Below are 11,956 nucleotides of genomic sequence, written 5' to 3'. Positions count from 1 at the left end.
CAAGTTGGCCCACCTTCACTGGGGTCCCCCTCCAACAAACAGCTCTATAATCTGTCCAAACTGTGAAACAAAGAACCCTACCCTTCATGCCCTCTAGAGACTCCTTCATTCTAGAGGATTTAGCATCCACCTCTCATGCCTCCTGGAGTCTCTAGACCACCCATGAGGACTACTTTCCCTCCAAGGCCATTCTGTCTCCCTGTGAATCATCAAAGGAACAAATCACACCTGGACAGATGGACCCGCAGGTCTTGATCTAGGTTGGTTGTAGATCTTGAAAAAACAATTCTTCCCAACAGCTAATATTATAAAAGCATTTTATTGAACACACTCTGGAGATAGACCAGATGGGATTGGGGTAGGGAGTCTGTTTTGATGGTTTTGATACTGGAAAACATTGGATTCTTCTGTCACCCAGGACCAGGCTGTAGAGATCCAAAGGCTAATTGCAAGCAGAGCATAGAATCAGGACACAGAAGGCTAGAGACTGGGGGTTGGGCTTTTCATGAACCAAAGAATGTGGGTCTGCGATAGTCTTGGTCGACTAGACTCCAGAAAAAGAGAAAACTTGGCTGGGGCCACCACCTAGAAGAGGCTGTTGCCATGGCTGGCTTCTGCACTTGGGAGACAGTGACCTGCTGCAGGCTCTTAGCTCTTGAAGCTCTTCCGGGAGGAGGAGGTGGTGGAGACAAACTTGACATTGGAGCTGCTGCCCCCGCCACTGCCAAAGCCCAGGCTTCGGCCACTGCCCGCACTGAAGCTGGAGCCCCCCACACCGAGCCCACTGCCTAGGCCGACGCCCCCGCTGCTGCTGGAGTAGAAGCCGCTGCCGCCTCCACCAAGGCCGCTGCCAAGACCACCGCCAAGGCCGCTGCCAAAGCTGCCGCTACCGCCGTAGCCAGAGGAGACGGTGTTCGTGACAAAAGCTGTGGAGAAAGGAGGGAGAACCTGGTGAGACCAGTCGGCCAGATTAGAGCCTAGGCATCTAACTTATTTGATCCTGCTGGTGTCCGCACTGTACTTGGCCCCTTTTACAGAGTAGCAGATGAGCTAAGTCATTTAGTGACGATCCCTAACAGAAAGCTGGTGAACACAGTAGGCAAGGGACAGTGCTAAGTCATCAGGGGATGGGGGTCAGGGCAAGGCAGGGGAACAGGGTCCAAGACAGGTAAGATACAGGGCCTGCTCTTTAGGAGATAAGAAATGAGCCCCGTTGCTTCCTGTCTCAACCTGTGTTCTTTCTCCTCCACCACCTGCTTCTCACTAAGAGTATTAAATAACCATTTTGGGGATGGGAGTGTCTGGTATCTAGAAATAGCAGGATTCTGAGTTGGCATCAAGTACCCCATATTGTCATCATTGTTAATGTCTGTTCAAAGTTACTTACAGATGTTGACTGGTCCAATTCCTTCACTCAGTCTGGAAGGGGAAAAATTGAAAAAAGAGTTAAAAACTCCCCCCAAAGACAGCATTAGTCTGTATGGATAACTCCCATAGTCAAGTTTAGAACTTGTTTTCTGAGCAAGGAGACCGCATGCCAGAAAAACTGCTTAAATTAGAGAAAGAGACAGTCCTCTGGAGGGACTTCCCAAGGAAGAGGTCTTGATCTAGAAACAGGTTATCAAAGGAAGCTTATAATTCACACTGTCCTCTACCCATTATATGGAAAACGTGAGGAAGAGGCTGTGGGAACTGTGAATATGTAGGAAGCAGTTTTTGCCTTGTAGGAGCTTACATTCTGTGAGAAGACTTGGCCTGGACAGAAATACTTCAGACAGGACGTAGGTGGTGGGCATTGTCAGAAGATTGAAGAAAACCCAAGTAGTTTGAGAATCCAAAGGCAGGTGAATTTAACTCAGATGGAGTAATCATGAAAGGCTTCCTGAAGAAAGAAGCACTTGAAGAATGGGGAAGACATTTGAAGGAGTGGCAGTATTCAAGAATACTGGTGGTGGGAATAGGGTCAGAAAGTGAGTTGAGGTCACATTGTGTAGGTCAGCTCTATGCCCAGGTGTCAGATTGGATTGGATTGGATCATTGGATTAACGATGGATAGTTATCATGCACAAGATAGCGGCCACCCGTGTGTGTGTTTGACACCCTGCAGTGAAGAAGCAGCTCCGTTTTATCAAACGTGAGGCCATCGTGTGCTCGTGATGTCGGCCGTGTCACGCACCTGCACTCCTCGCCCTCCAGCAGCTTCCTGTAGGTGGCGATCTCCACGTCCAGGGCCAGCTTGGTGTTCATGAGCTCCTGGTAGTCCTTCAGTAGCCGTGCCATGTCCTGCTTGGCCTTCTGCAGGGCGTCCTCCAGCCCGGCCAGCTTGTTCCTGGCGTCCTTGAGGGCCAGCTCCCCACGCTGCTCTGCATCGGCGACAGCGTTCTGCAGGTTGGAACACTAGAGGGGAAAGAAGGAAGAGTAGGGACACTTTAGAGGCTGAGCTGGGCCTCAAGTGTCTCTTTCTGAGAGACCAGAGAGAAACCAGCACATTTGTCCTGGTCATGGTGGATGGTGGAATATTGAAATGCTGGTACTTGCTCCAGCTCTGTGTGTGTATGTGTGTGTATACTTAGAAAACATAAAATAAGACAGAATAGGTCTCCCTTTCAAAGCTCAGGCTCCTTCTCTGCCTTCTTTCCCTACCTGCTTCTTGACGTTGTCAATATCGGACCTCATCCTCTGGATCATCCTGTTCATCTCGGAGATCTCTTGCTTGGTGGTGCGGAGATCATCGCCATGCCGGCCCGCAGTCTGCTGCAGCTCCTCGTACTGATGCCACCAGAAAAGAGGAGAGAGTCCATTTATATGAGGATGGAAACACGTTCCCAGGTTCACAGATGGGAGCTACCAAGAGGTGGCAAGTGGTGTAGTTACTGGGTGCCCGGGGCTGGTCTTCAATAATTTGCTTTTGCCTTTGCTTTTCTAGAGACACTGGTGTGAAACTCAGTGAGATTCTCTTTAATGTTCTTGAATTTATGTGGCAAATGCATGCATGACTCTTCCCATAACTCCTCCCAGTAGGCCTCAGCCAATCTCAGGAGCCACATCCTTAGCATTGGGTCATGGCCTGGAATCCTAGACACGTGTCCATCCCTCGCTCAGGACACACTTGCACATTCGCCACAGCACCCACCTTGGTCTGGTACCAGGACTCGGCTTCTGTGCGGCTGCGGTTGGCGATCTCCTCGTACTGGGCCTTGACCTCGGCGATGATGCTGTCCAGGTCCAGGCAGCGGTTGTTGTCCATGGACAGGACCACAGACGTGTCTGAGACGTGCGTCTGTATCTGGGACAGCTCCTGCAGGGAGATTTCAAGTCAGTCATGTGAGTCCATGTTATTTAATAACAGGTCCATTCAAATCTTCTACTCATTGTACTATGTCGACTTGAGAAAAATAAGAATAACCACCTACGTAAAAAACCTAGGTCAGTTAATAAATAATCCAAATCACTACTAAATCTATTTTTGTTTAATTTAACAACTCTGAACATCAAGAAACCCCTACCGTGTAACCTCTCAGAATTGAATCTTCTTAGGTCATAACTTATTTTAAACAAAATTGAGTTATTTGTAGTGAGGTGGGTGGACTTAGAGACTGTCATACAGAGTGAAGTAAGTCAGAAAGAGAAAAACAAATATGGTATGCTAACACATATGTATGGAATCTAAAAAAAATGGTTCTGAAGAACATAGGGGCCGGACAGGAATAAAGATGCAGACGTAGAGAATTCACTTGAGGACCCGGGGAGGGGGAAGGGTAAGCTGGGACGAAGTGAGAGAGTGGCATGGACATATATACACTACCAAATGTAAAATAGATAGCTAGTGGGAAGCAGCTGCATAGCATAGGGAGATCAGCTCAGTGCTTAGTGACCACCTAGAGGGGAGGGATAGGGAGGATGGGAGGGAGACCACAAGAGGGATGGGATATGGGGATATATGTATATGTATAGCTGATTTACTTTGTTATACAGCAGCAACTAACTCAACAATGTAAAGCAATTATACTCCAATAACGATGTTAAAAAAGAAAGAAAGAAAAATAAAAGAATCTAGTTGTATGGTCTGCCATGCTGGGAGTAAACAAAGACGGAATGATACTCCAGAAAGGGGAGGTGGCTGGGAAAGGAATACCCGGGGTTCTAATAACTCATTCTAAATCTCACTCTGCAAAATGATTACTGAAGAGTTCTTTTGCTTTAAATTTGACTTAAAAAAAAGAATTGGCTTTATTAAGTAATGTGAATAGTACTAAAGGAGTAGGAAAGACAAAAATGTGCCCATAGCTTACGAACCACTGAAAGTCACTTAACCCTGGAGACCCTAATCCCTGGTGGTGTCCCGTGACCATCTCTCTGGGTCCCAAATAGGGGGCATTTCTTACTGCCTCAAAGAACATCTTCAAGAAGTTGATCTCGTCCATCAATGCCTCGACCTTGGCCTCTAGTTCCACCTTGTTCATGTAGGCGGCATCCACATCCTAGAGAAACAGGGATAGTTGGCACTGCACCCCATTTCCGCCCTGACTTAAATGAACAATACCTTAAGTGAGCATAACCACAGGCAACAGTTTCTCTGCTACCCACATACCTTCTTCAGCATCACAAACTCATTCTCGGCGGTGGTACGCTTGTTGATTTCATCTTCATACCTGGTGATAAAAAGGATGAGATGTGCTTATCAGAGGATGAGGCCTGGGGTCTGTACTGCATAAAGTCAACTGTGAGCCTGCTTTCCCACCAAAAGGGGCTTCTCACATCATATAGGCAGAGAGAGAGGGACAGTGGGAGCGTGAGTCTTTGGGCAAGGTCCTTACCCATTAGGGTACTGTTTTCTCTATAATTGCCTAGCAGATAACTATTCTTTTATTGCTATAATTCAGTTGCTCCAAGAACATTCCTGTAGAAAAGTTATGCTGTTTCTCTACAACTCCACATCTAGTCAATTTCTCTAATGCTTTTTTTTTTTCAGCTTTCATAGCCTTTGAAAAAAAAACAAAAAATTAGCAACCCAGCTGCTGGTTCATAAGGACTAAAGAAATACTTTGAGCCACCAAACTAGGTTACATCATCAGTTCCTGCTTTGGGGGGAATCCATCAAAAAGCCATTGCTGTGTACTTTGAGTGTATTGGGGAGAAAAGCCCCATAAAGTAAGGATTACATGACTGCTTTTTCCACCAGGTGGTACCAAGGGTGCTGAGTTTGTTACTCTGGCTGGAGGCTAAGTGCCTTGCAGAGAGACTGAGCTTGCAGCTAGAACTTTCTAAATACCGACCTGGATTTTTTCCAGTACTTTAGGTGTCCATGGAAGGTATATGTTTTCACCCCTTGGGAAAGGCATAAGCAGTAGTCTGGTTATAAAGTACATCTGGTGCCAAGACCCGCCCTTGTCTCCACTCCACCCCAACTCACTTGTTCTTGAAGTCTTCCACCAAGTCCTGCATGTTTCTCAGCTCTGAGTCCAGGCGGCCTCTCTCCCCCAGGATACCATCCAGCTGTCTCCTGAGATTGTTGATGTACTGCTCAAACAAAGGCTCCAGGTTCTGCCTCACGGTCTTGGTGCCCTGCTCCTGCAGCAGGGCCCACTTGGTTTCCAGGACCTTGTTCTGCTGCTCCAGGAACCGCACCTGGAGGGGACAGAGTTCGAAGATGGACAAACTTGGATTTCATGTTTCAGTGATCGATTTCCCAGTTTTCCTCCCATCTCATTCTGTCCCCCTAAACCTTCCCATGATGGGCAGTGCTTGTACCTGGGCCCCAGAGGGCAGGTCCAGAGTGAAGCATCTAAACCCACTCTTCTAGGGGAGACAGGACACTTCTCCAGGGCACAGATAGCACCGGGCATGGCTGGGCAGAGAGTGGCCTGGTGTAGGGGTGGCTGCAAAAGCACTCGGGCTGCTACCCAATGAATTCATCCACCTTTCTGTGCAATCAGCCCTGTCACCTGGAGCACAGAATATATCTCTGCCCAACAGTAAGCAAGGATCCCTTGTGTGGTTATCTCTGAAGGGGAAGAATTAAGACCTTCTCTTCCAAGCTGCCAGTCTCATTAAGAAAGCAGGCCACAAATCCAGGACACAGAAACAAAGAGAAAAACATAACTGCAAACTATGAAGATATTTGCACAAAGTCAGGAAATTGCCCCTCTTTCCACTTTCTTTGCCACTTATTCCACACTCATAGCGGTTTTTCACAAAAAATCATGGCTCACCTTGTCGATGAAGGAGGCGAACCTGTTGTTGAGGGTCTTGATCTGCTCCCGCTCCTCAGTCTTGACTCGCTGGATGGTGGGGTCGATTTGCAGGTTGAGGGGAGTCAGGAGACTCTGGTTGACGGTGACCTCTTGGATGCCTCCAGGGGGGCAGGTGAGGAAACCAGAGCCCCCATAGCCACCACCAAAGCCAGCTCCACCACCGAGCCCAAAGCCACCACCAGCTCCACCACCGAGCCCAAAGCCACCACCAGCTCCACCTCCAAAGCCATAGCCGCCTCCAGCACCGGTGGCACAACTTCGGCTCCTGAGGCCACCGCCGCTACTGCTGATGGAGATCCTCTTGGAGCCCCCCAGGTTGTAGAGGCTCCGGCTGCCATAGCCACCCATGCCATAAGCACCCCCAAGGCTGACCCTGCCAAAGCCGCCACCTCCACCCCCACCCCCGGACCGGGACACGGAGGTGAAACTGGTGCGGGAGACAGACGGGGTGATGGCAGAGGCAGTGCTGAAGCTACGGCTGCCCCCGCTCCGGAAGGACACACTCGACTGGCGAGACATGATGGCTTGCTCCTAGTGGAGCAAGAGTAGTGGGCACTAGCGGTCTGGAGGTGCTGCAGAGAAAGAACAGAGCAGGACAGCACGCAGAAGGTGGCTCTGTTAGCCAGGAGCGGCAAGCCCCCCTTTTATCCTCTAGACCTGGGCTGGGCGAGAGAGTTGTTGAGCTGTGAATGATTAAGTGGGCTGGGCATGCCTGAAGGGCAGCTGTGAGCTCACCGGCACACCTGCACAGTGGTGTGGGGTGCAAACACTTTCTTCTTGGCAGGCTCTGCTCAGGTAGGGATAAACTTGCCTTGCAGCCTAGATGTCTTGGCAGCAAACCTCTCTTCACTGTGGGAGCCCAGGGCTGTGAGTAGCCCAAAGAAGCAACGGGGCATTTAGCCAATGTCCTGAAGGATCCTTCCAGGACCAGGGATGTTGTCAAGCATCCCAGCATGGTGTACACTGTCCATGAACAGGAGGCTAGTGGGGCAGAGCGAGTTCCCCACTGGCAGTGGTCTGCTTTGCTTACTCCCCTAATGAGAGGTTGTTTCAGGGATTTCAGCCCTTAGAAAGCCAAGTGTGGCCTGATATCTCAGCCCTGTGCCAGAGGGGAAAATAGACTCCGGTCCTCTACTGCAAAATTTCCTTTCCTGGGCTTCCCTGGTGGCGCAGTGGTTGGGAGTCCGCCTGCCGATGCAGGGGATGCGGGTTCGTGCCCCGGTCCGGGAGGATCCCACATGCCGCGGAGAGGCTGGGCCCGGGCGCCATGGCCGCTGAGCCTGCGCGTCCGGAGCCTGTGCCCCGCAACGGGAGAGGCCGCAGCAGTGAGAGGCCCGCGTACCGCAAAAAAAAAAAAAAATTTCCTTTCCTTGAGGAGGCACCGTTATCCCAGAGCCCACTGGGCAGACTCTCCTGCAAGGTTCGGGCCAGAAAGACTCCCCAAGCCCCAAGCTCCAGAAACAGAGTATGTGGGAGACCCCCAGCCCCAGGTCTGTCCCACTTTGTTCTCTGCATGGGCAGACCCATCCCTCCACAACGCCTCCTAATTCAGTCTTTTCTGTGGCATTGAACTTTTCCCTTGCTCTTTGGCCTGGCCAGGACCCTGTGGGGTTAAGTAAACCCAGGTGTCCCATGCAATCATAGCCCTCCCCGTGAAGTCCTGAGACTCTGCCTGGCAGTACATCTCTCTTCAGGGGGAGTTCCTCTGCCGGCTCCCCAGAACCCCAGGTGTGTTCCAGCAAGCCCTCAGTGATTCCACTAGGGAAGAAATGAGTCATCGTATCTGTTGATACAGGCTGAAGGCCACCACAAACACATACCTACAGGAGCTTCTATTCTCATTAGGAACATGTTGAGAGTTGGCCAGTCTGTTAAACCAGTGAACCACCCTGTTCCAAGCAACGGGAATTGCTGGGCTTTCTCTGAGCTTCAGCCTGAACCCTCCTTCAGGGCCTGGAGAATGGAAAAGGAATTCTAAACCTATGGATCGTCCTGCCAGAGAGACTAGAAGGGGCAGGTTTGGGTGACCAGAGAGCTGGCCTAACAATCTGCTAAAGTTATCTTAGAAAGCCCCCATGTCCCACCTTCCAGGAAGACCCCTCTTCAAAGCTTGTCTGGATGGGCTATATGGTACCAGACGGAGGACGAGTGGTCTGGTTGGGTTTTATAAGTGTCTGTCTTAGATCACACCCCGTCTTTTTGGCTGCAGACCTGAGCGGGCTCACATCTCTTCATCCCCAGAAGAGAAGCAGGACTCTCAGGCAGTGCCTCGGCCATTAAGAGCTGTGGGCGGGGCCGGGGGGCACCCCTGGGCTGGGGCTGGAGGAAGGGGTAGGGTGAGGGTGGGTTTGAAATCTTGAGGCTAAGGAGGTACATCCTCAAGGGTAAAGGAGTGAGGACCCAGCCGTGGCCTAGGAATCCCTAGTCAGGGCCTGCAGCTTGCCACAAGGCAGCCCTGGCTGTGGAAAAGTGACTTGGAGCCGCTGGGGACCAGCCAAGAGGTGATTGCTCATCAGAGGCTGTGATGAGAAAACAGTGGACAGGTAAATCCAGACAGACAGGTCAATGGCCAGAGCTGGCCTTACAGGTCTTGGGCAATGAGGTTTGGTTGCCTCCCTCCCTGAAGGATTCCTGAGATACTCAAAGATGCATTTTACTGAGCTTGTCAATTTTAACACTTTCTTGCCTCTCAGAGAACAGACATGAGTGTCTTGGGGACCCTGAGACATATGGGTAGACTCTCAGCCCCTGACAGAACAGATCTGGGGACTCCTAGCACGAGTCCTCTTTCTCCAATGGAAGGTCACTGTCAGGGTATGTCCCCCCGCTGCCCACCCACACCAACACACACACATCCTGGGTCTAGTCTCCACTGCCCTTGGGAAGCCCCACCCTCCTAAGACACCAGAACATTTGCTTCTCCCCATTCCTCCTCCTCTCAGGAAGGAGCAGGACTCAGTGGAACACGAATGCATTCTGGCCAGCCTGAGAGTGGCTGGAGTGTGCCAAGCTCAGATTCAGATGCCAGGGACAAGTCACTGTGACTGGGAGTATTTGGATGCCTCACTCGGGGAAAAGCATCTCTCTCTGTGGGAACTCTCCCCCAAGCAGGCAGGGCAGCCCCTCCCACAATGCCAGACCCGGATGGCTACAAATAGTGGCGATGCTCCCCTGGGGAACCAGGCCCCAGCACCACTACAGTGTGGGAGAGTCCCACCCCAGCCTGGAATTTCACCGTGGCAGGAAGAGAGAGATTACACAGAGCTTGCCGAGCTTTTCTGCCAGGTATTCTCACAGAGAGTTACCAAGGCTTGGCAGGACATGTTAATTAGCTTCTCCAGGCATCATTTTCCTCAACAGCAAGGGGCAAGTGCAGGGCTGAAGGAGCTGCAGCAGCTGTCCCTGCTGGTCTTCGTGTCAGAGGGGGACAGGGGCAACTGCCTTGTCCTCCCTCATAAGGTGTGCGAACGTAGAACACGGGCAGCATTTGTCCACAGGGACGCACCTCACAGACCAGGCAGGGAGTAGGATTGGTCCAGGTGACGGTGGGACAAGGATTAGGCAAATCCTGTGATCCCAGCCTAGAGCTCCCTCCACGGATCCCCCAGCGCTATATGTGTGCCTTTCATAGAAGACGATGGAATGGACATATTTAACGGGAGATGGTTTGGCACATGGCCCTCTAGGTTTCCCCAGACAGTAGACTCCCCCAGGTTAGGGAGTACACCTGGCTCGCCTTGCCGCACCCTCAGCCCAGCCGTGCACACTGATGGGGCTCAGCAAACAGTTTCAACTTGAACTGACAGAATGAGGTCATCTCCCTTCCCTAGGTCTTTGTGGGAGGCCCTCCCCAGCCCCATGCCAAGTCCCAGGGTCCTGTCCATCTGCTGCTGTCCCTGGCTTCCCGTCCAGAGAGCAGATCTCTTGTCCCCTTTAGCCTGGGCACCCTCTGAGGACAGAGTTCATGACTCTTCATCCCTTGGACTTCCCTTCATTCCTCTCCCCCAGCCCTCAGCCCCAGCAGCCACGTCCCCCTCCAGGAGAGAAAGAAAGCTGCACTGTCCCTGTCTTTGCAGACCTTCTATCCCATGCTTGTTCAGCACAGACAGTGGGGAGCAATAGTTGGGGCATGAGTCACCTATTCATTGGATGATGGTTAGCTATGGAGCCAGATCCAGCAGAATGGGGGACGGAGCCCAGAGCCAGCCCTCGCAACTCCTCACAAAGCCCTAGCCTCAGGGAGGAATTGAGGGAAGAATTCTCCTACCTCCACCCAAAGCCAGAGGGAACTCTGTGTCCCAGCTTTGATCTCAGATTCTGGATTCTCAGAACTGCAGGGGCAGAGAGGAGTCGGGCCCCTTTGCGGATGGGAGAGCAGGATCCACCACCCTTCCTGCATGTAGCCACATCTGGCAGAGGCTGCCTTGTCGATGCAAGTACCACCCTGCCTCTCTAGGACTCTCACATCTGAGAAGAGACCTGGGTAGAAATGCACGTGTCCACAAGTAAAGGAACCACTATGTCTTGGCTTTGGAGTGGCTTTGGAGGGGTCCCCTGCTGCCATTATCTGGGTCATGGTGACAAGGGGGCCTTTGGAGTTGACTTCTCTTATGCAAGGGCTTCACACAAATCGTGGGTCCCAGCAGAGGTTCAAAAGCCTGTGCCCACCCCCCACCCCAGGCCATGTCTTGGTCCTAATCTAGCCCTTGAATTACTGGGATCCCAGACACAAAGCCCAGCTTTCAACGCAGCTTCCCCCACTGGGGCTGGGAGACGCAGCAGGAAAGGCGTCTGGGCTCATTGGAGGAGGCCGTGGGAGCTGGAATGGTAATTTCAAGCTGGCTGGGGTTGACTGGAAGGGTGAGGGGGCTGTGGGGAGCAGCCTCGGCCCCCACCCCTCAGACTGAGCTGGAGATTGGCACTGGTGGTGCGAGAACCACAGAGCAGAGCTCTCAGCCTCCCTCCAACAGGTCTCTGCAAGTCTGGGGAATGTTCTTTCCTCAGCGGAAGGGTATTTTGCCAAAGGCATAGCAAAGTCTTTGAAAGTCTCCCTCAGTTGATTGAAACTATGGACTGGATATCAACAAATACTTTAATTAGTCAGAGGGACTAAAAAAAGGGACATACAGCAAAAACCTCTGTGCTTTGCTTTCTCATGGAGGGTGGTTTTATTTTTCTTTTAATAAACACTCATATAGGACTTACCATATACCAGGCCCTGTCCTACAAACTCCGCATCTGTGAATCTAAAATTGCAAAGAAGGGCTTTTAACATTTTCTTGGCCTTTTCTTTTTTCCTTACACGTGGGTGTGGGCATGCCTGGTACTCCAGGAATTCGCAGACTTTCTCTATAATGAAGAGGCAGGGACATGATTCATTTATACCAGGCTTCTATCCTTATAGGGTCAGAGGCATGCCGGGAAACTTTTTTACATCCCTAACCTCCCCCATGTTTGTTTGTTTTTTTTCCTTCCTGTACTTTCTCTACCCCCAGCATACTAGTGACTTCTCATCCAGGGATGAGGAGATGAAGGTAGAGACGGGAGCTGCCCTCCTGGAGTATGGGTCTGGTGTACCACTTCCTCATCCTGAGGAGGTAGGGCAAGGTGCGGGGACCGAGGCTTGTTTCCATCTCCCAGGTGGTGAGGTCCAATCACTGGGGCATGATTCAGTGTAGACAATGATGATACGATAGGGAAGA

General features: G+C 51.3%; 1 protein-coding gene across 1 annotated transcript; it reads right to left on the bottom strand.

Annotated features, from left to right (window-relative positions):
- Nucleotides 1-321: 321 nt before the first annotated feature.
- Nucleotides 322-6,857, bottom strand: LOC112394226 (keratin, type II cytoskeletal 5). The gene is made up of 9 exons (XM_024736901.1): nucleotides 6,213-6,857; nucleotides 5,414-5,628; nucleotides 4,592-4,652; nucleotides 4,386-4,481; nucleotides 3,134-3,298; nucleotides 2,644-2,769; nucleotides 2,177-2,397; nucleotides 1,388-1,419; nucleotides 322-926 (listed from the first exon to the last, which is right to left on the bottom strand). Exons 1-9 carry the CDS (start codon nucleotides 6,771-6,773, stop codon nucleotides 649-651), a joined length of 1,755 nt encoding a protein of 584 aa, XP_024592669.1. The 5' UTR covers nucleotides 6,774-6,857; the 3' UTR covers nucleotides 322-648.
- Between the last annotated feature and the right edge of the window lie 5,099 nt (nucleotides 6,858-11,956).

The sequence above is a fragment of the Neophocaena asiaeorientalis genome, unplaced genomic scaffold (assembly GCF_003031525.2).
Source record: "Neophocaena asiaeorientalis asiaeorientalis breed wild unplaced genomic scaffold, Neophocaena_asiaeorientalis_V1.1 scaffold134, whole genome shotgun sequence".
Taxonomy (NCBI): domain Eukaryota; kingdom Metazoa; phylum Chordata; class Mammalia; order Artiodactyla; family Phocoenidae; genus Neophocaena; species Neophocaena asiaeorientalis.
This window is presented reverse-complemented; position numbering and strand designations above follow the sequence as displayed.